At 37.5% G+C, this 23,987-nt stretch overlaps 1 protein-coding gene across 1 annotated transcript; it reads right to left on the reverse strand.

Annotated features, from left to right (window-relative positions):
• Positions 1–632: 632 nt before the first annotated feature.
• Positions 633–19,135, reverse strand: slc15a2 (solute carrier family 15 member 2; the record flags this gene model as incomplete). The annotated part of the gene is made up of 21 exons (XM_079254648.1): positions 19,052–19,135; positions 18,105–18,246; positions 17,900–17,992; positions 17,361–17,460; positions 16,641–16,731; positions 16,481–16,558; positions 13,588–13,670; positions 13,352–13,435; positions 13,128–13,217; positions 10,295–10,339; positions 9,980–10,015; positions 8,082–8,170; positions 6,169–6,250; positions 5,562–5,687; positions 4,694–4,858; positions 2,836–2,882; positions 2,580–2,690; positions 2,022–2,118; positions 1,793–1,936; positions 919–1,023; positions 633–839 (listed from the first exon to the last, which is right to left on the reverse strand). The coding sequence occupies exons 1-21, from the start codon at positions 19,056–19,058 to the stop codon at positions 633–635; spliced, it is 2,022 nt and encodes a 673-aa protein (XP_079110774.1). The 5' UTR covers positions 19,059–19,135.
• Between the last annotated feature and the right edge of the window lie 4,852 nt (positions 19,136–23,987).

The raw sequence follows: 23,987 nt of genomic DNA on the forward strand, positions 1-23,987 counted from the left end.
GTTCTTGAAAGTTCAACTTTTCTTAGCATTTTTACTTTTAAGGTTAAGATTACAACTAGTCCTGATGTTAAAATTACTTTGAGGCATTTTAAAGCTTTTATTTAAATACTGGAAAATGACAAACACTGTTTTTAGGGTTTATATTGTCAGACTCCAGACACAACTGTAACCAGTAAGTGATTTCTGTTCAGCTCATGTTTACTCCATGAACTTTTCTTCGTGATGCTTGGGACAACTGGTAGTGTGTTCAAGGCAAGGTTAGATCAGACTGCTACAGACAGGTCGTGATACCTTTGCAACATCATAGAAAACAGATTTACATGGAGTTGATAAAGAACAAATATGTACAGATTCTAAATGCAAACATCTATAATATTATCAATCATACAAATGAAAAGCCTTAAATATTAAATGGATTCAGTCATGCACAAAAATTCTTGTGCTTCATGTACAGTTAAACTGATGTTATTCAAGTGTTACAAGCTCACAAAATACATTGTCAAAGTATCGCAAACATTCATTGAAAACTACTAAAAAATGCCTCATGTTCACACATCTTAGTCCTTTATTTTTGCACAAACATAATAAACATAAAAACCCACAAAACATACACAAAGCAGACACTGGTGAGATTACAGTTTGGTGTTCTTCCTTGTTTTATTCAGTTGTATGCCTTTGGTTTCCTTCTTGAAGTCGCCTTCATCGTCATCTTTCTCTGAGTTCTCAGAGTACAGATTGTCCAACTGCTCGGGGTCAACGTAGGTGTAGAAGCACGTCATGATGGAAAAGATGATGCAGACACCCAGCAGCAGCCCAGCAAACAGCACAAACTCTTTCCACTGAGAACAGAGTGAAAGATTTTAATATAAGAACAACTTGTTCAATTTTTTTCCCCCATAATGCTCCATAAAGCCGTACCTGTTCCAGACCCGCCCCCTCAGCCACAATAAGCACGATGACATTTCCAAACGCAACTGTGAGCAGCCAGCCGGCCTGCAGGACTGACTTCATGCTGTTTGGAGCCTGAAAAGAGCACAGTTTTTATGTTTGTGAAGTATATGAAGAACAAATAGCTCTGTTCTCTTATGCAGTTATTTAATCTTGTAATGTGAAGGGATTTTTGTCGCTTAAATGTTATCTTTGTTAAAAGTACTTGTCTTTTTGCTGGAAGGAGATCAAGGGAGCCTAAAGATAAGGCAATGCATTCAGACCTACATTTTTCATGGGATCTTTATATGATGAATCTTATGAAAGCCAACGTTTTAACTATCAAACCTTGTTCTACAGATAAAAAAAGATACTGATTTTGATCTCCTCAGCTATAGCCAGCTGGGATTTTTGCTGATTTTCATTTTAAAAATATGTAAAATATTCAGCTGTTTTTTATTCGAATAGCTGCCATCTATTTCTTTTCTTTATTTCCCTCTTTCATGTTTTGTTTCTCCAACTAACAGCATGCGATTTGTCCAGTTGTTTTTTATGACACTGTTCATTCCAACAAAGACGAGAAGAAAAGGCCTTTGTTTTTTTCTTTAGGTGTTTAACAATTTGTCATTTTTTGTTTAAAATGGCACATTGTGACACATTAAGTGTACAAATAAAGAACAGTTTAGCTTTCTCCCGACCATCTTTTCTTCTTTACCCCACCTTGATATTGGATTTATGTTATAATACACAAAAATCAAAGGCAACAGCAGCTAGAAACATTTTATGTCTATATGTGGTGTTTAACTGTCAACAGAGAACCAAGGTAGATGTAGAGAAAATGCCATTAGAGTGCATCATTGCAAACCTGCGAGTAGGAGAACTCCAGGCCTGTGATGGAGAACATGACTTCTCCAGCAGTTATGAGGACGTACTGTGGGATCTGCCAGGCAATGTGCACGTTGTTGGCTTTCACATCTTCCATCTTTTCAGCCACAATTTTACCCGATTTCTAAAAGCACACACAGATGGGTCCTCAAGCTGTGCAACAGGTAAGATCAGGCTCAATAAAATATTTCCACGTGAGGTATCCCGACCTCCATGAGAATGAAAGTGTAGGAAGCTCCAAAGTCCAGCAGGCCCAGGTGAACATCAGAGCAGTCTGATGTGAGGCTGCAGACGGCTGCTGTATATCTACACAAAGGATGAAAGTTGTGAGGGAAAACTAAGAAATATAGCACAATATAATAAGCAAAGCGTTGTTCTACGTTATACCGAGTTTACATGACACATTTTGCATAAAGTCATAGGAGTCAAAGTTTTGTTTTTTTCTTTTTTTTAAATAAGTGAACTCCCAGTTTGTTTCATTTGTTACATATCACACTTGATTTTTGTATTCTTGCTCTACAACAAACACAACCATAACTTTATTCAAGAGACTTAATTCACATGAAAAACTAATACCCATTTAAAATAGACATTTCATTATGTAAACCTGAAAAACTTCCCCCTTTAAGAGGATAAAACCATCCAAATTCAACTGCCAGCTATATTATTCAACATGAAATTTTCATCTCAACTTGAGTTTGTTTATATATCAGCAGCTGCAGGATTTTTGCTTTGGTTTAAACCCCAATGTCCCCGGATGTACTCACTCTCCCCGATCCACACTCTTGTTGTTAGACAGGTGGTAACCAGGGGGTAGCAGGGGGAAAACCACCTTTCCAACTGTCACTTGCAAGGCTTCCGGTTGCGTGTTTAAGAACCTGTTAGATTTAAACCAGGAGAACTTATGAGCGACCCCCCATGAAATGAACCAACCTGTTAAAAAGGCAGAAAGGAATAAATACAGTACATGTAAAATGTCTTATGCTGGTAAAAAGCCTTAGAGTGATAGAAAATGCATTTTACCGCACATTAGGATTCCCATTCTCATTTTTTGTAATGTAGTCCTCCTCCTGAAACAAAAGAAAATGATAGTTTTTCCAAGTTTCTGACAATGATACTTATCAAACTAAAGAAATTACGTAATGAATCAGTTTTTGTTTCAATACAAGTTAATTTTTCTATGTTAAATGTTTCTTCCGAGGCCATGAAAAGCCGTTTTCTCCTTTGATTTTATTTACGAGTGAGGGAGATCGACATTAACATATAGTCAGACTTTGTGTCCTTCAGGGTTTAAGTCGGATTCTGAGCACTTCATTGTTTTGAAATGTCATGAGATATGGAGGATTTTCTTTTCTTTACATGTTTTAAGTCTAATCTGCATAAAAGCTGTAAAAGTGATTAAAAACTGTGGAATGGTAAATGGACTTGTACTTCTATAGCGCTTTTCTAGTCATACAGACCACTCAAAGCGCTTTACACTACTTGTCACATTCACACACACTCACTCAACACACTCATACCCCGATAGGCACATCGGGGGGCAGTTTGGGGTTCAGTGTCTTGCCCTAGGACACTTCGGCATTTCAGGGGAAGCCTGGAATCGATCCCCCAACTTACCAGTTGAAGGACAACTGCTCTTCCTCCTGAGCTACAGCCATGGAAGTCATGTGTGGACAGCTACAGTTATAAGGTTGGTACGTAGGGGAAAGCAGGGTCACAGTAGGAGGGAGGGAACACTTCCAGTCTGTTTTTGTTTAGTTACTGGTTTAATTGGTTTGACTCGTATCTAAAAAAAACAAAAAACAACTAAATGTTGTCTGTCTGCTCTTCTGTCGAATGTTAAATGCTAAAACAAGAGAGTCTAAGAACTTTCCTTTTGTGACCTCAAAATGGGAACTATACACCCTCCAGTTGGGATACTGCTGGCAAGCAGAGCCTGCCCTCTTAAATCACAGCGTGGGCGCTAGCAAAAGTCCTGTCATGTCACTACATTTAGAAGTTTTAAGGTTCAGACCCAAACAGCCTCCGTAGAGCTCATAAGAGCCACTTTTGGAAAAGATAAAATGAAAGAGCAGGGCTGAATTTGGGGTAATAAGCTGTGAAAATAATGTAGGACCTCTGACATCCACATTAAATATAAAAAAAAAAATTATAAATGGGACCTCTAAGGTGGTATTATCCCACATTTAACATAATATCACATAGTTTATTAAACAATGGAAAACATAATCATTAGTCAGTGTTTCCCAATCCAGGTCCTCAAGGCCCCCTGCCCTGCACGTTCCAAAACACTCAGGTGGGTTACCTATAAAACATGCAAGGCAGGGACTCCTGTGGACCTGGATTTTGAAACACTGCCATAAGCCAACAAGCTGTCTCCAAAGCTGTGAGCTGATATGTGGCTCCTTCAGAAAAAAGAAGAAACGAAAAAAAGAATATGTACATGTATCTGTTTATTAAGTTGTGGGAGTTTCCTTAAAATTTTACCCTCTATTCACAAAGTCCCCCTCCCACCCCCTTTTTAAAAAATATATATTTATTTTCTATATGATCATGGAGAAATGTATAGTAGTTCCATGTCAAATTTAAATATGACAAGATGGAGCGGCCTGGTTGATGTTACATTTACATAATAAACCCAACAAAAAGAAAAAACAGGTTATACAAAATACTTATGAAGCAAACACCAATACAATTCTGTTTAAGTCAAGAAAACTCACTCCAATATTCTGATATACAGATAAATTTCACACTCATTTTCACAACTTAAGAAAATTCTAGTATTCATCAGGCTATAAAGCTGACTAATGATGGCATTAAGGTTTCAGAACTTTAGTTCTTTTAGAATATGTATGTGCTGTCAATTTGTAGGGAAACTCACCAACTTGCATTTAATTCCAGTATTTTCATTGTGTATGATGAGACTGTAGGCTCTCTCTTCTTTAAACATCTCCTTACACATAAAGGTGGTTCCATTAGAGCTGACTTCAATATTCACTTCTTTGATGGGAGCCTCGAGTGAAACCATTTCATATTTGGGAGGGTCCTGCAACCAGGACACAAGGGAGATGATGTTCTGGTTTATTTTACAATTTGCAAATTAAAAATATAGTCCTAAAAAAATAAATAAATAAAAACCAGCATGAATTTTATGTCAATAATAAAGAATGAGAAATCTTTGTGCTCGTGTAGAGTAGCTGCAGTTTACGGTTTTGTTGCTGGTCAAAAAATAATTTTATATTCAAAGCTGAAGAGAAATTTCATGACAATACACTGAAGGTTTATTTGAACATTATCCGTCTGATCTGATCTAAATAAGTTAACCAATGTTTTGTCTTTAGATTGATTTGAATAACTTGGTCAGAGCACATTTTCATTCTCAGTGAGACATTTCCTGGTAAAGTGAAGGTAATGTGACCCTGTAGCAATGGAGATGCAACCTGGCAAACACTCATCTCTGAGCTCAGAAATACAATATAATCCTGATCTGTGTTAAGTACAAGGATCAAACTCCAGTCCTCAGGGATCACTGTCCAGCAGATTTTAGATTTCTCCATTTAATGTAAATTCAGGCTTGTTGGAGCAGGGAAGCATCTAAAACCTGCAGGACCGTGGCCCTCGAGGACCAGTGGCAGAGACCCCTGGTTTGGGAGAAAAACAAAAACACAGAACACATCAAAACCACTGTATATTTTGTCGGCAGATATTCTGCAATAGTTTTAACAGTTGTTTTTCTCCTGTCTGGTTACCTGAAGGGGTGGGATCCAATCTGTAAACAGGTGATTGTTTTGGACTTTAACACTGACATTTCTTTCAGCCACATTAATAACCTGCAGCAGAGACATCTCTTCAGGTGCAGGGTTCACCACCGTTTTCTGGCAGACATGGACAATACACCATCAATATTAGAGAAGACAACTTCATAAAGACATTTTACTAACATTATAAATACCATAAATAAAATTTATCATGGCAGAACATGAGGAACACATTCATTTACTAACATAAAAGGTCACGCTTAGTTCAACCCTTGACACGAAAGGATGAAATAATCAGTTGGAGGATGTTTAGTTTGTTTATTTTCTTTCTACTAAATAAATACATGAAAATCATCCAATTTAAGATTCTAAAACACTTTCCAAATGTCATAACAAAATCCTGTGCACCATGGAATTGTCCTTCAGAAGCTATTGGATGCTTTTGGGACAGTGTAAGTGACTATATATGTCATAATGATTTGGTTTTATTAAAAAAAAAAAAAAAAAAAAGGGGGGGGGGGGGGGGGGTTCTATTAAAAAAAATAAAAAAATAAAAAAATAAAAAAAATAAAAAATTGCGACTAGTTGTCCCACGTACCACAACGTTCACCTCCACCAGTGTTGCTGCTCCAAAGGCAAGCGCTGCAAAGATCATCCCTGCAGCCATCTTCCTCAAAGGCCTGCAGGCAGAGAAAATTCATCATCAGTCGAAGCAAGAGGGCACACCTGCAATATCACCTAAATATCTAATGATTCAAATTTGCTACATCTTGTGGCAACTGGATCACTTTTATGAGGGAAACGCATTTTTTATGTTCTAATATAAAGTTTGAAAAAAAAAAAAAAAAAAAAAAAGATGAGCACTGATAAAAATTTTCAAGCTGTTCTTGCAGATGGGATTCCTCTTCATACCAGTCAGGTGAACCGTTTTTGCAGGTTTCAGTTTTGGACTTTTTCCTTCATCAGAAGCCTTTATATTGTCATCACAATCAACATATGCAGAACACCAAATGAATGCACAACATGTCCTGTCTTTAAGCAACAGAAGACCACAGTAGGTGTTACTCTTGTCAGCAAGGAACAGGAAACCGAGGCTACAACTTACAGACTCACCAAAACGTTGAAAAATGTTGCATGGTTCGATGAGTCTCTGTTTAACTGTGATGTTAAGATGGTGGGGTCAGAATTTAGTGGAAACATCACAGTATGGATCCATCCTCCTTTGTATTAACAGCTCAGGCTTTTGAAGGTGGTGCAATGCTGCAGAGAATACTTTCTTGGCACACTTTGGGTCCTCTGGGACCAACTGAGCATCATTTAAAAAACACCACAGCCTAACTGAGTATTGTTGCTGACCTTGTACATCCCTTTATGACCACAGTGCGAGATCTTCTGATGGATACTTCCAGCAGAATAATGCACCATGTCATAAAGCTCCGACTGGTTTTATCGAACATGGCAATAAGTTCAACATACACCAATGGCCTCCGCAGTCACCAGATCTCAAACAGAGCAACTTTCAATGTGGTGAAACAGGAGATTCTCATCAAGGACATGCAGCAACTGTATGTCATCATGTCAATATGGAGCTGAATATGTGAGGAATGCTTCCATCACCTTGTTGCGTTTATGCCACATAGAATTATGGTTCTGAAAGCAAATATATTCGCAAGTTGTACCATATAAAGGAGAAGCCTCGTACATGTGCAGACATACATGCAGACGTAACCTGTAGTTTAGCAACTGACGGATATAACACTGAATTTGATGAGCATGATCTTGTAGTTAAGTTAATTGGGGAAAAAATGTTACTTTTTTTTTTTTTTTATTAAGTTTTTTAAAGCCTGACCTAAATGTATAGGGAGTCAAAACATGTAATAAAAGAAATCTACATTAAAAAAGCAAAAAAATAAATAAACCTTGTGTGTGTTTTCTAGCCAGCTAGAAAGAGGGCTATAATGCATGTTGCACTTACTGCACTAATAGGAGCATCTCATGTAAAGAAAGGAGGTCATTGTGCACCAGTCTCCAGATTTTTTCTTAACATTACAAGGCTCATTTCATTCATTGCATTTTCCTGTGATCCAAAAGATTTTTCATGTGAACAAAAAGGCAGAAATGCATAAAATGGAAGATTTTGATGGACATCCTTGTAGGTTTTCATTTCAGGGAGTTTCCAAAATTTCTTGCTAAATTTCTCACTTAACAGGAACTATTGTGCTCATCAAGTTACAAATAATGTGCTTCAGCTTTAAATAATTTGGAAATCAAGTTATTTCTACATACACATGTATGTTTTTCACTCCGTCAGTTAACTGTTACATGAGTGCCATTTCTGATTTCTTCCAAAAAAAGAAAAAGAAACTCTGAAGCTTAAATGAGTTATTCTTTAAGGCGTATCCCTGTCATAAATACAAGGTCATATGAATGACTTTTCCAGTTAACAGGCCTCTTAAATGCTCACAATATTCATAAAGATGGGAGTATCCAAAACAACACGCTTTTACTCACGTGATGTTGATCCTGCAAAAGCCAACGAGCGGATATATAATGAGGTCAAAGATGGGAACAAAGAGGAGGATCAACAGAGCGTTCAGCATCTACACAGCAAGGAGGAAAAAACTTGCATTTAAATGACTCCATAAAAGCTCAGTAAAACTTGTAAAATCATAAAGCCGAGAAAGAAAGATTAGATTCTTATTCAGCACATCATGAACAAAAAGACATGATGGTGGAGATAAGTAGTCATAAAAGTGTTGACAGGAGAATGACAGGCTTATTTAACCCTGTTAAACATCAGTCTTCTGGTTTGGGTTACATAATGTTCTTCATGGATGTGAAAAACATGAAGATAGAAATAATATCTGTAGCTGCAGGTATTTCATGCATCAGTCTTAAACCATGTTTTAAATCAAAGAGTGAGGACAAAGGAAAGAGTAAACAAGGCCCATGTGGTATAAAGGGATTTTTTAAAAGATATTACTTTAATAAACGCTAACGTCTACATTTACAAGCAAGTAAATGATTAAGATTTACCGCTGCTGCGCTGTCACATGATGCCAGTGACTGTACTTAAACCATTCCAACGTTTCAGAGCAACAATCATTCCAGCTTTTATGAAATTTAATAGGTTTGTAGCCCATAAACTTAAATGGTGCAAAAATAAACTAAGGAATGAAAATTCAACAGAAAAAAAAAAGAAAAAAAAAAAAAAGTATTTTTCCAAGGGAAATGAAACCAATTATGATATATATAAGTCTGTCTTCTGTCATGTCAAGTCTGATGTGAAATTTTAGTTCAGTTTATTTATATGGACAACAATTCAGACAAGCATGTGGCATTTTAAGGCACGTCAAAAAGAGAAGAACAGTTTAATAAGTCAAATTAAATATATATAAATACTCCATCAATCCAAAACAGCCCAATCTCTCCATGTAATGACAATTTACCCATTTCATACAAATATTTCTTCTAATGCTGCGTCTCATGTCACAAATGAAGTCCTGACCAGCATTTTCTTCACCCATCTAACAGCAAAGTGCAGTAAAACTTATTGAGGTAAATTATCTTCTATAACTGTTTCAGCACACACCACATGCTGCCAAAATGTTTAAAACTGATGAAATATCAGTTTTACAGACCTGGCCCGGAGTGTCTGAACTAAAACATTTATTTTGTTCTAGTTCACCTTATCAGAGTAGACCTTGGCAGATTTAATGTTCTTACAGATTATGCTATAATTTGATGGAGGTTCCAAAGGAATATTCCTGTTCATCATGAAGTGTTTGTATGTTTTAGCTGAGCTGAAACGTTTACATCTGTGCTTCGTGCCGTCTCGATGTATTCTTCACCAGTAAATGCATATATTTATGTCTTAACATGCAAACTAATCCGACAAGAATTTCTTTAATATTGTGACTCCAAAAAGCATTCAAATAGACATTAAAATTTCATTTTCAAGCAGAGACCTAAAAATGGGCACAGAGCTTAAAGGGTTAACCATGCATCTAAGAGTTTATAGCTTGGAGCTAGTTGCATTTTTCTTTTGCTTTGTTGGTTTTTTTTTTATTTTTTTATTTTTTTTTTTTAATTTTCACAGCACTGCAGCGAAGCTGAATGTCAAACAAATTTTATAAGCACCTAAACTTCAGCTGTTTCTGACAGTTATCTTTGTTGGATATATATTTAGAGGTCTTTTTAAAGCAAAAAAACAAACAAAAAAACACTAAATCTAACAATTGCACTTCATTGCTTTTGTGGCAGTTACTACTCGCACAAATGTACTGCACAACACTGACAGGGGAAAAAGCGTTAAAGGTCACCTAATACATAAAGCAATGAAAAGACATTTGTCAAGACAACTGCCGAGTTATTAACCGACTGGAAGTTGCCTGAATGAGTTAACATACCTGCATCTGGTCAGGCTTAATGCTGAAGGACTCTCCCTGTGATAAGAACAGGACAAAGAAGAGAGACAATTAAAATTTATCTCAGCAAATCCAAAACCCAATGAGCTCATGGTTTTATCAAAACCATAAACAAAGATTTATTGGAACAAAATGGCAAATTGCAGCAACACCCTAACAAAGCTAAGACGTGTTTTACAGGACAGTTTGTACAATCAGATCAAAATCTAAATCCACCTGCTGATATTGAAGTGAAAATACGTCATCAGCACTTTTATGGTGACGCCATTACATTAAAAACAGCAAGGAGTCTCTTACAAAAGCCATGTTCATCCTGGTGGCTTGAAGTGTCCAGCGGGATCCCTGCAATTAGAAAGCAGCTTCACTGTAACAGCAGAATGACCTTTTACCCATATCTGATTATTTTTTCTTTGCACTCTTTAGTGAATAATGAACTGGTAAAAGATCTGTAATACCTTCCAAGGAATTTATAGATTTGTTTGCTTTTTCTGACTTTTTTTTTTTTTGCTCCACTCACTGTAAAAGAATGAGTGGGTGGCAAAATGAAAATCAGGAATGCTGAACTTGGCTTTGAGGTTTCCTATAAATCAGACTGTTGTGTTGAGTGTTGGCCAGAGAAAAAGATAACAGATAGTTAAATAGATTTTGTAAGAGCTATGCAACAAGTCCTTAGCCTTGTGCTAACAGAAGGCTGGTAGCGTACAGCATGTCCAAATTCTTATTACTCAGTAAAATAAATATTACCTAAAACTTGATTTATAACATGTGGGTAAAGAATGTTTTGTGGTCAGGTTCAATTGAAATAAAAATAGATTTATGTTTTTACTGTACTTCCAATCTGTAAATGTTTGTGTATCCTGGCTGCACTACAAAGTAAATATGACTAAATTAATCCCACCTACATTCAAGTCTTTTATAAAACTGTAATGTACTAACTCAGTAGTTTCCACTGATTCCCTCATGTGCAAGAGTGTTGTGGAAATGGCATCAGGTTGTTTAAGAATGTGATCATAAAACAAAAGCTATATTTAATTAGTAATGGTTAAGACGTTTGAGTCTGAACCAAAGTAGTAAAACAGAGGACTTCCAATGCCATCCGATAAGCTTTGTCTAATCAAGGCAGGAAATAATCAAGACTTGATTACTTCCTGCCAGTAACGAAGAAATGCAGCCATAACGCCACACCAATTTTCCATTACTGATCATCTAAGGGTCAATTTGTTTCCAAGTGAGATAAATCTCATCTGCACCAAAGAGCAGATTCCACGAGGATCCATGGGGAAACCTCTTCAAGGATCTTTCATGTGGAGCGTCTCCTAGCAGGAGATTTGATCAGATTTTTTTTTTTTTTTTTTTTTAAATCTACATTTATGGCATGTGTCCATGGTGCATTTCTAAAACTAAAAACAGAAGCAATAATGCATGATAAGAAATGTGGAGTCAGTGTGGCAAAATGTGTTAAAATACGTGCACTCTGGTGATATATTCAGGATTGACTGAGTAAGGCTCAGTGTAAACTAAATATGGTGAATTTCTTACATGAGGATGCATTAATGAGATAATTCCGTTTGACTTTTACATATTTTTCCAGCTCTCTGGCAAAAGGTACATTCTCCTGTAACACCACAAGTCACTGGAATCCGTAACCATTGTGAAGCGATACTGTGTGGAGATTTATACAATCTACACAAACATTAATACAAGGACATTTGCAGGGATTATTTCTGATATAAAAAAAAAAAAAGCTGTTAGCATTCCCCTTCAGAAATTATATGCAACTACAGAAAATTATAGATTTAAAACTATAGTGTGAAGCTTGTCTGTGTTACACCCTCACTCTTCACAAGATCTATAATAACTGACTGCTGTAAGTGTTTTTAAAACTGTTCAACTTTGTGCTTTTGACACATGAACTCATAATCCTCATGGTTTAAAATGCATTTAGGCCTAATGTGCTCTTTGTCACTGACCACTAGCAACTATGCAGGATGACTTGGCTTCAAAACAGTTTTCTGGGCTGAATTTTAGTTACCTCACACTGATACGTTTAAAATAAAATGAATACGTGGGCTTAGGACTGTCAGTTACAAATTTTGCCATGCGATTAATTGTCTCAGAAATTATTGTGATATACGATATTATTGCACCAAGCGATTATTGTTGTCATTTTGAGACCATTTTCAACTAAAATGACAATAATTTCAAAATAACAAGTTTCAAAGATCAACATACTTTAGTTTCTATAGAACATTTAGTACGATGTGCAGACTAGACTCATCCAGTCCTCAGTCTACTAAAACAGATCAGGATTTCTCCTGGGGTTTTGGCAAGATGTTTATCTGGAACATATGGTCTCCAAACACCATGTAACACAGTTACATAGTCTATGGTCAAGATATAAGGAGACATGTTTGGACTTGACCAGAGGTGGAATGGTAAAATGTCATTTTTCATGCCATTATAAAGTTGTGGAATAGCCGTTTGTAACATGTATGTTCATCCAGGTAATTCATACTGGCGGTGATATTTTCGCAACATTTTTCAAAATGTCACTTTGACAATATTAAAGGGCAGCATCACTTTACCAGCTATGCTGTCTGTATGTACACCATGTTGCACTGTCCTGTTGGTATTTAATCTGTCATTTTAAACATGTCAGTGATCGTGGACTGTCGGGAAGATGGAGCTAGCCTGTTTGTTAAGGTCTTAAGTGCAGATGGAAGCTTGTTGTATTGCCGTTTTTAGTTAATATTGTCTTAAAACAAGTGCGGCAGAAAAAAAAAAGAAAATCATTGCGTCTGAAACTTATTGCGTGCATTTTTTCTTATCGTGCGATTAATTGACTTATTGCGACAGGCCTACGTAGGCTGTCAGCTGTATTCATTGTTCAGGCTGTCACACTTAGCACTATCCTTGAAGGCAAAACACTGGCATTGTTGACTATTTGGTAAAAAGCTTAGTGAGGATGCAGAAATTTATCAAGTAAAATTTAACTTTTTTTTTTTTTTTTTAAACCGTTCATGAAGTTGACACTAGATTTCATCTGTATCGAAACTAATTTAAAAGGATCTTTTCAGCTTTGGTACATGGTCCATGAACGACTGTTCACGAGTTCTTTCTGATCCTGTACCTGCTGGTCAAACAGAGCCCAGAACATTGGCAGGGGGATGTAGAGCACCAGAACCCGCAAAACCATCTTAATCTCCTGAATCAGACGCTTCTGTAAAAAGGCACAAACACACAAACTGAATTAATGGTGCTGAAGAACCTTTCCTCAACTTCATCCCAGGAGAAAAGCTAACAAATGCAAATCTCAGCGTGAAAAAGCGAACAGTAGAAGTTCTGTGTGGTTACCGAGTACTTCTCTTCAGCCCAGTCCAACCAGTGCTTCCTCTTGGGGTCATACTTTGAGCTGTTCCAGCGTCTCCTGATGGCAAACTGCAATCAAAAGTGCAGTTGTTGGAGTTACAATAAAGAATTAATAGCAAAGACAAAGCAAACATAACTTTATATGCACAAAAAAAATCTCAAAAAATCTAATAAAATCAAATCTTGTGCTCTGATTGGGGGAGAAGTAGGAGATGACTCACACCAATGCATTTGCAGACTTTTAACAAGATGTTTCCCTGAGGAGGAGTCCTCTTGTACATACTGCTGCCAGCAATGAACACCACTGTGGAAGATGGATGTTGAGTTAGAGCGGCTCAGGAGGGAGTGAAGGTACAGTTTGTTAGTGACAGCTTGTCTTAATGTTTCCACCAACTACACGAGGGGAAGCAGACGTATCTAACAGCCGTCTCAAGGGTTTTGTTCTTTCTCTGGCTTCTAAAATGCTTTGGAATAACTCCTGCTCACGTTGCAAACAAGCATCAGGCTTCAGACACTAAAACCTGTCATTTCTTCTCCCTGCGATATATATGTGTCCTCCCTAATATTGACACATCGAGTTTGTTTTCACAATGAGCAGTCAGCCATGCATGAATCCCACAGGGATCAGGGGTGGCAGGGAATCAGAGGCAGAGAAAGCAGACTGTCAGGACATATGTGGATTGGCCTTGATCAACAGGATGTCCGGCCTGTACAAACACAGTCTCTGCATGGAGATGGCAGCTTGAACGGAAAGCTTAGATACAGCCACAACATCAGCAACAACCTGGTCAAAACGCATTGTGCTAAACAATCTCATAAGGTTGACAAAGCGGTGCATTTCGATCTTTATTCAAACCCTTAAAATAAAGACAAACTCAAGTTTTAGTTTCCCAAAGACACTGAATATACAGTAAAACTTCTCTTGTCTGGTCAGTTATGTCCCATTGGGTTTTTTAGACTGAAAATCTAAAAAGCGAAAGAATCACAGCAACTCAAAGCTTCAGACGGAGAAGGCTGCACACATACACAACATACAGTACATACAGTTGTGCTTATATTTATTCATACCCTTTCATTAAAGAAGAAAAAAACAGCTGCTTGTAAAATAAGCTGAAATTGACTAAAGTAATAATAATAAATATAAATTTGATGAAAATCATTACATTTTCTAATTCTGGTTCAATAGAATTTTTATTTTTAAAAAGCAAACATAAGATAATTTATTACATATTACAACACTCAAACCAATATTTTGTTGAACAATCCTTTAATGTTTCCGCTCCAGTCAGGTGTTTTCTGTTCCTCTCAGTCAGACTTCTGCACCTGTTGACAGGTATTTTGTCCCACTGTTGTGACTTGTTAAAAGGATATTGGCAGGTTCCTTTGTCCCAGCGTCCACAGGACATAGCTTCCTTTATTACACCCTCGGGACTTCTTTCATATAAGGTCATACCGTTTGGGCTGCGAAATGCCCCTGCAACATTTCAGCAGCTGATGAACAGAGTGGTGGCTGGTTTGGAAGGCTGTGCTGTCTATTTAGGTGACCTGGTAGTTTATTGTGATACTTGGCATTCTCATCCAGAGGATTCGTGCACTGTTTGAGAGGCTGGCAGAGGCACTCTAATTTGTCCAGGACCAATTTGTTTGTTTGTTTTTCTTTCTTCAACTCAATTAAATGAAAAAACAGTGTCTTATATTACTAAATTATATTTTTGCAAATTTTTAGTTATTGTTCCTTTGTTAAGTCTCCAGTTATTTGAGTGACTGTTGTAAATTGAGCCTTTTCTTAAATGAAAGGGGATGAATACACATGAGCACAACTGTACATGCATGTGGAAGCAGAACTCTGCCTAAATCATTTGACAGCTATTTTAAACTGCAAAAGGAACTGGGGGATCATTTTAGAAGACAAAAAGCAGATCATGTAGGCACTGCTTCGTTGTTTCCCATGCTTTTCTTCCTGCACTGTACATCCATCTAGTTATAATGGAGATTTTTGTTGTGTGCCCCCACCCAACACAAGGTCACATCTGGACAACATTTCTTGTAACTCCATTTAAAATATACTCATATTCTTTTTATTATTAGGTGCACCTCTAATTTCCTGTCATCACAAGCAGCGACTCAGCCAATCACGACAGCAACTCAATGCAATTAGGCACGTATGGTAAGGATGACTTGTTCAAGCATCTGAATGGGGGAAGAAAGGGAATTTATTGACTTTAAACCAACTTTGTCGGTGTCAGACAGACTGGTCATATCCAGATTAGCCAAAAATGCCTTGTTGATGTGAGAGGTCAGAGGACAACGGACTAACTGGTTTGGGGTGATAACAAGGCAGCAGTAACTCGACCACATACTACAATCAAGGCGTACAGAATATCAGCTCTGAATGCATGTTAAACCTAAACACACATGGTCTCCAGCAGCAGAACATCACACCGGATCACACTCCTGTCAACAAAAGAAGAAATCTAAGGGCACAGTTACAGAAAGGCTCACCTAACTGGAAAATAGCAGATTGGAAAAATGCCACCTGGTCTGATGAGTCTTCATTTCAACTACCACATCGAGATGGTAGAATCAGAACTTTACACACACATGTATTGCCTACCATCAGCATACCATCATCTCCTGGCTACTTTCAGCAGCATAACACAGCATGTCACAAAGATCAAATCACTTCTAAATGCTTCTTGAATCTGAAGATGAGATAACTGTACTCCACTGGCCTCCAGTCACCAGATCCCAGAACGGGAGGCTCTCATCATGAATGTCAACAAATCAACCAATTTGCTGCAACTGTGTGATGTTACCAGGTCAACGTGAACCTAAACGTCTGGGGAATGTTTCCACACCTTACTAAATCTATGACACAAAGAATGAAGGCAGTTCGGAAGGGAAAAAGAACAAATGAGTGCAAACTGAGGCTCAGGTGACTGTACAACAGCCCAACTTTGCCATATTTTCACTGGTCTGACTGAAGGGTTTAATAACATCTAATTTTTTTTTTTTTTTAATTTACTCTTTGGTTATCAGTCTCAACCTGCAGGGCTCAGCGTGTTAATGCAAATATCTGAAAACACCGGATTGGATGGCACCGTTGAAACTCACCTAAAGCCACAACCATCAACGCTGCAGGAACCCCGAAGGCCAGAGCATAGCAGTCTCCACCGAAACACTGCACATCACCTGCAGGAGCGGCGTGATGTTACTCACACTGTGAATCTCAGCAGGTTGAGATGAACACGAACTTCAGAGATGTGAAGCTCACCTCTCAATATGGGCGTAACGAAAGTTGACAAGAGGCTTCCAGCGTTTATCGACATGTAGAAAATGGAGAAGAATTTCTGCCTCTCGTTCATCTGGAGGGAATCAATAAAAACATTCAGGGTTTTTTTTTTTTAATCTGACTGTGTTTAAAGTCCTGAGAGATTACAGATTAGCTTCATCATATATCGATGTGTCCAGCAGACATGTTAAACAAAAAGGCTAAATGTGGTTGGCAGGTCAGAGACACTTGACATATGACACACACAGATCACCATCTCTGGTCACCCAGGACCAGTGTCCTTCAGATACTGGATGTGTCCCTGCAGTAACACACATATTGCAAATGAATGGTTCATTAATAGACTTGTGCAGAACTTAACAAGCGGGCAAAGATGTATTTGGACTGAATCAGGTGTGTTCCAGTAGGGAGAGATCACGTTGAACAGAATAAAGCATCAGAACTTATAAAATCTCATTTTAGTTTATTTTGTTAATATTGTAAACTCTTCAAGAATTGAACATTTTAAAACATGACTAAACATTTTCCATTTTTACACAAGTTTCTGATTAAAAATGTTAAAAAGCGACACAGTAAGCGATCTAGTTGACTTGGTGTCAAACTTCATTCTTCATCTTTCTGTCGTCCAATGATAACATAAACGCCACAAACTGCAACGTTTTCATGTCTCCACGCTCATATAGAAGAATAGCTGATGCTTACATGCTCCTCCTCAAACTGATCCCCTCCAAACGCGGCCACACAGGGTTTGATTCCTCCAGTGCCGAGAGCTATCAGGATCAGACCCAACATGGACAGAGCGCTGGAACGAACACGAACACACACACACAAACACACACACACACGAACACACACACACACACACACACGAACACACGAACACACACACACACACACACACACACACACAGAAAGACAAACAGATTGCTGATGCAAGTGTAAAAAAATAAAATAAAACGACCTTTTTTGTTTAGCAATAAAAATAAAAATCCTCAGTTTTCTGTTTCTGCCCAAATGTTAGAATTTTTCTTGCGTTTTGGCTTAATTGTTTAAATCTCCCACAGGCACCTTCGCATCTAAACAGATGAAGTATATTAATTAATTAAACCTAACCTGGTTTTAGACTTGTGAATTATACAGTAAACTTCAAACATCTGTGAGATAATGTTCAAGAAGGGAAAAAAAAAGGCATCTTTTGTCTTTAAAGCTCAAACTGACTATACCAGCTCTGCATAACTTACATGTGCACATCTGTGTTTCCCACTGTGGGAATGGCTCCCACCGATTTCACCACATGGCCGATCACGTAAACAATGGAAAGGTATATGATGGTCCTGTTGGAGGCAAACAGTCATGCAAACAACTTCAAATCAAGCATGTGTCCTGTTATTTTAGCACATGGGTGAAGTGATCCTGAAGGACACACACACACACACACACACTCACTTAAATTTTCCAAGCCAGGAGTCAGCAATGACAGCTCCCAGGATGGGCGTGAAGTAGCACAAGCCACTGAAGGCGTGATAGATCGCAGTGGAGAAGTCCTTGTCCCATTTCAGGTAGGTGAGGAAATATATTGTCAGCAATGCTGCAAACGACAACATGAGCTGGCTGAGAAGATGAAGCAAAGATGTCGGATTTTCTTAAATGCCTGTAACTTTAACTCTTCTCATCCTCGTCGGCTCACATCATTATATGAAGAGGAGGAAACTGCATTTTGAGAAATTAGGACATCTTTAAAGATGTTGTGCCCAGATTGATTTTTGGTTCACTTACAGGCATAAATATGAGAAATGGAGAAGACACAGGACTGCTAACATCTAGCGGAAAGACAAGTCTTTGTGTGTCCTGACTGCTTGTAATTTGTAGAAATTTACTGTCTGTTTGGTTTGGGTCTGATCCCATTTGTTTCTTTGGACTTCTGCTAAAGGTTATTGATTTTTAGCCACTCCCCCAAACAGTCTCCTCACCTAATTTTCTTGAAGAACTTTCCTGGTTTAGCTTGCTTGGATTGGAGGTTTTTTTTGTTGTTTTGCATTTTATATGCATAGTTACACAAAGAAAATTTGACCTCTAGGAACAACCAAAGGGAAATTTCTCTATTTTCTAACAACCTGATTATTAAATTCATCATTAGGTTTCTGCTGCCATAGTTTGCAGGACTTACTTGTTCCAGTGTGATCTGCTGAACTGATATTGCATGGCATGTTTGTGCGAGTGTGTGTTCACACTGTTAAAAACAAACTGGGATCATGTGAGAGGAGGAAACTCCGGGTTTATCTGTCTGCTATAGGATAAACTCTCCAGTTTGTTTAATCTTTTAGTTTAACAAGCATTTTTATCATTATTCACTTGGCACTGTGAAGATAGATTCCTGTGATTTGTTTACATACCTTTCATGCCATAGTAGGAGAAACGTTCACAGAACTCATTCACCACTATGAAGCAGATGCTGACCGGGTAATTGGTTCCACATATTTTCTAAATGAGCAAAAACCATACATTACATGACAAGAAATTAACTTTTTACAAAGTTATCTGATGGAAACCACCGACAGATGGAAGGAATGTAGTTCCTGCAGTCTCCCAGTTAAACAGTCTGATGAGATTCTCAAGTTAATCATTAAAGCAGAAATTTAAAGTTCCACAGATTTAAAGCTTCTGATAAGATCATGCACAGTTACACAGATGGGAAACATCCATTTGACGTTTCACGAACTCAGTCTTATTTCAATAACAGAGAGGAAGCAGACAAACTGAACTCATATTGGTTTCAGTGGGGGCTTCTTTTACTGGTTCATAATGTAGTAAATCATTCTCACTTTTGTTAGCACAGTTCATTTGTTTTGTGTGCGTCTGAAATAGCTTTTTAAAATAATCACGAATGTAAGTTAAAACTGACTGAGAACATTTTAAAACTATCTTATAGATTGAGACGATGGGATGTGTCATCAAACCTGATGATTTTATATGTACAATTGGATCTGTTCAAATGACTAATGGTTCAGATCCGATCAGTAGTTCTAGCAGTCAAAATAAGTCATTAAAGGATTAATCACTTCTAATTACAAATTACTTTTTTAATAAACAAAAATTCTACACTGCATTTACCAAACAAGGTAAAACTTTACACAAACTACCTTCATTTAACTTGAAACCAAATGAAAACTTTAAAGAAAAAATGTCAACACATGAGAACTGTCAGTTTCATAGCAATGTCCAACGTGAGTCTGACTGGACTCTGTTCACCACTCCAGTTTTGAAAAAAAAGGCAAAAAACAGCCAGATTAAATACACAAAATTAAGGTTTTTCTCCATGGTGGACTGAATTATTCATACACCCCCAGCTGAAAGGTATCTGACAATTATTCCAGTTATTTTCACGCAAATTCATTCAGACACTTTGTACTCGCAGAAAATACTAAGACTGATGAATAAATTACAACTTAATAGGACTTAGACTTGCTGTAATTGAGTTCCACAACAAAAAAAAACAAAAAAAAAGCACTACTTCTCCCTGTACCTCTATAAAAACAAGAGGTGAATGCTAAGTTGTTTTCAGTCCTCAAAGCATGTGAGCATTTGTGTTTAAACATACATTCAACATTGCATTTGCATTTGTGTTTAAACAAAAAACAAACAAACAAAAAAAAACCAAAACATTTAAAGGTTTATAAGTCTAAATAAGTAAACCAGTTTGCATTCAGCAGAACTTTCTTTGTCGCAGCTTTTTTCTTATCTAAAATCTCATTTAAGTCATTAAGACTTGATATCAACAAAGAGCTCATTCAGAGAAAACTGATGACAGCAGTGATATCCCAGGCTGGAGAAATGAATGAAAGCATGTTGCACAAATAGTTTGTATTTTACTGATGATAAAAAAAAAAGCCTTTCGCAGGTATTTTAGGACAATCTGTACCCAAAGATGATATGTGGAAGAGCGCGTAGCACAAAGTTTCCGGGTTTTTTTTTATTATTTTCGTTTTGTTTCGTTTACACACCTTTAAAGGAGGACGTCTGTGTCTAATTTACTCAAACTAATTGTTTAACCTAAAGTCTCAGTCAGCAGAGAGGAATCACCCATCGGATGGGGAAAGAGCCCAAACATCTTGACAAACACTGGACTCCATGTGTTCCCAGAGTCTCTTCCAGCCTCCAATTAAATTAAATCCCCTCGAAGGAACAAATACAAATACACAACAAAACTCGTCCAGCATCAGAGACATTTACCTTTGCCATGTTGTCTTATTTTTACTGTGAACTTTTTGGATGTTTACGGCCGCATCGGGGTCTGACTGGAGTCCAGGTCCGTCCCGCTCCGTTCCGTTGTCTGAGGGCACCAAAGTAAAGCCTCAATTATTTATACTCGTAAAAGCAGGCTTAAAAGTTAATATTCCACCTTGAAACTTGGACTTGTCACCTCAGGAAGCAAAGACCGCTTGCAGAGTCACAAAGCGGCCACGGTGTCATCCAGCAGGACGTTGTTGGCAAAGTTAACTCTAGTTTCTACAGCAGGAGGAGGAGGAGGAGGTCGTTAGATGGAGGGAACCAGCTGCAGCAGCAGCCTCTCTGGTTGTACAATGGTGTCGTTGTTGCAGACCTGGCTGAGGACGGACTGTTAAAATGTTCTGCTGTGATGACCAAGTCGTTTCTCTTCTGGATGACACGCAGCGCATCACTGTTTTACCTCTAATCCACGATAAGACACGCAGTCTCATGATGTTGCCTTCGTCACAATCATGAGTCGGCTCGATTTTAAGCCAAAAAAAAAAAAAAGTCCTCCGAGCCTCTTTCTGAGACAGGAAACAGTTAATCTTTTCAGTCTGAGTGGCAGTATGACAATGCATGGTTCCATATGTTTATGCAAGTCGGTGGTTTTGCTTCTGAAACTGGGAAAACACAACTGGGAGTTCAGTTCGCTTGACCTCTGAGGTTTTAACATAAACTGTCACGGTGTGATGTTTCATGTTGTCTCTTTCGTTCCCTGGTGTCATGTTGTCTGTTTAGCCTTTGTTCCTGGTCATGAGATTCACCTGGACTCATTAGTTAATTCATTACACCTGTGTCTAGTTTGGTTTCCCGACATTTATGCCCCTTGGTTTCTGTTCCCATTGCTGGATCAGTTTCATGTGTTTTTGCGCCATGTGTTTGCTTCTCCGTGCTTTAGTTTAACTTCCAGTTTAGTTCAATAAAACAGCGCGATCTCTGGCTCATCCCTGGCTCCCGTCCCTGCGTTTCGGTCCACACTTCGGTCACACTCCGAGACATAAACACCCTGAAAACACACAATCACCTTCACATGTTCAGCTTTGTAACGGAACTGATGAGCAAGATGTGACAGAAATAACTGGTCAACAGGGACTAAATTTGTTCCATCTGATCCTGACCCAGAATGACCTAAATGACCTGCGCCAGATGCAGAAAAGTGTGGATCTGTTTAGGTGTCTTAAAACTCAGCTTTTTTTTTCACTTTTTAACCACTTAAACAAAGCAAATAGTTATTATGGATATAATATATTTTTTCATGTGTTTCCGTTGATGGAACAAGGGGTGCAGCTTCACAAACACACAGATACACAAATATGTGTATAAAAGACATCTAATTTTATTTTCTTATTTAAAATGATCAAACCTGAAAGTGACAATAGGATGTTTCCAAATACCAAATCAAACTTTGGGAAATATCTGACAGCAAAACAGATGTTTTTTTATTTATTTATTTATTTATTTATTTATGGTGTTAAAAACTTTTGGTAGCACTAAACTGCAGAAGTTTGTACTTTTACCTCTCCTGGTTTCAAACCTGACTCTGCACCTAGAACTTGTTGCTCCACTTTCTTCCCACAGTCCAAAGTTTAATCTGTCATTTTAAATTGTGTGACTGGGTGTACATAGTTGTCCGTGTTAGCCCTCTGCTGGGCTGGTGGCTGGTCCAGGATGTGCCTGCTTAAACTTATTAGAGCAAAATATAATGTACTAATTCAGTGTTTCCCAATCCAGGTTCTCAGGACCCCCTGCCCTACATGTTTTATAGGTAACCCTACTTTAACACTCCTGGATGAAATAAAGGGCTCGTTAACAGGCTGCAAAGAACTTGATGAGGAAGTTCAGTAATCAGACTGAGGTGTTTTGGACGAGATACATGCCCACAACATGCAGGACAGGGGGTCCTGAGAACCTGGACTGGAAAACACTGTACTTATTGAGTATGAATATAGCTAGAAAGTGCAGCTGGTAGTGGAAATATATTTTATATCAGTTACTTTCAGAAAAGTCAATACAATTAACACAACTTAAAAACATGACGTATCCTTTATATCTGGGCTGTGATATATCTAATTTATATTTCAGGATTATTTTAGTCAAAATATTGGTTCTTTTCTTAGATTGTTTTGTACATTAACGAGAGTGTACTCAGAAGAATCTTTCCAAACGGAGCAAAAACAAATATGATGTATTTCTTTTATCAGTTGATAGAAAATAAGATTAGATAAGATTAGAAAATAACTCATCCGCTTCTTTTCCATTTAGCATATCAATAAATATTTATCTATTTTATCCCGGATGTACCCATTTAAGGATGTAATTGTTGCATTTTTGTGACAATTTGGTCAAAATAAAGTTTTGAACAGTTGATATTATGTAACTTTTTAATATAGCATATGTTGAGTTTTACATCATTAGCAATTTTTATTTATTTATTTATTTATTTATTTTGCAGATACTCTAATCATCTAAAAATAAAAAAGGAAAAAGAAAAAAATGCATGCTAAAAAGCAGCTGACCATTTAACCATACAATTATACATCATGGTCCGCTGAAAAGCTTTCAGCAGCCTCCCTGCTTATCAGCAAATGGGCTTGTCTCTGTTGTCATGGAGATGGCTTAGATGTTGTAACCAGGGGTCATAAATGAGTAAAGCAACATTTAGTTATCTTCTGGAAAATACTGCAGGAAACACCTGAATGACAACTCAACTGAGAAACATCTGACATGCAACTGAAAGTAAGGAAGCACAACTGATGATATCACATGTATTTTCTGCCATATCCAAACTAGTAGTGCACATTTCATATGGAATATTGTATTTCACCATATCATAGACATGGTTATCACTCATTCCTCTTGTCATAACTGATCAAAATAGGTTCATGTTTACCTTGCAAAAGATCCTTAAAGTTTTACTGATCACAACAAAGAACATCTACTCCAATAATAAGAGATCAGTTAAAATGACCAAAAATATCTGTTAGGTTTATAAAATATAAGATTGATGTCAGACATGAAGCTGCCCACATATAGATATAAATATTTACCTGTAAACTTACC

Source organism: Telmatherina bonti (assembly GCF_933228915.1).
Source record: "Telmatherina bonti genome assembly, chromosome: 15".
NCBI lineage: Eukaryota > Metazoa > Chordata > Actinopteri > Atheriniformes > Telmatherinidae > Telmatherina > Telmatherina bonti.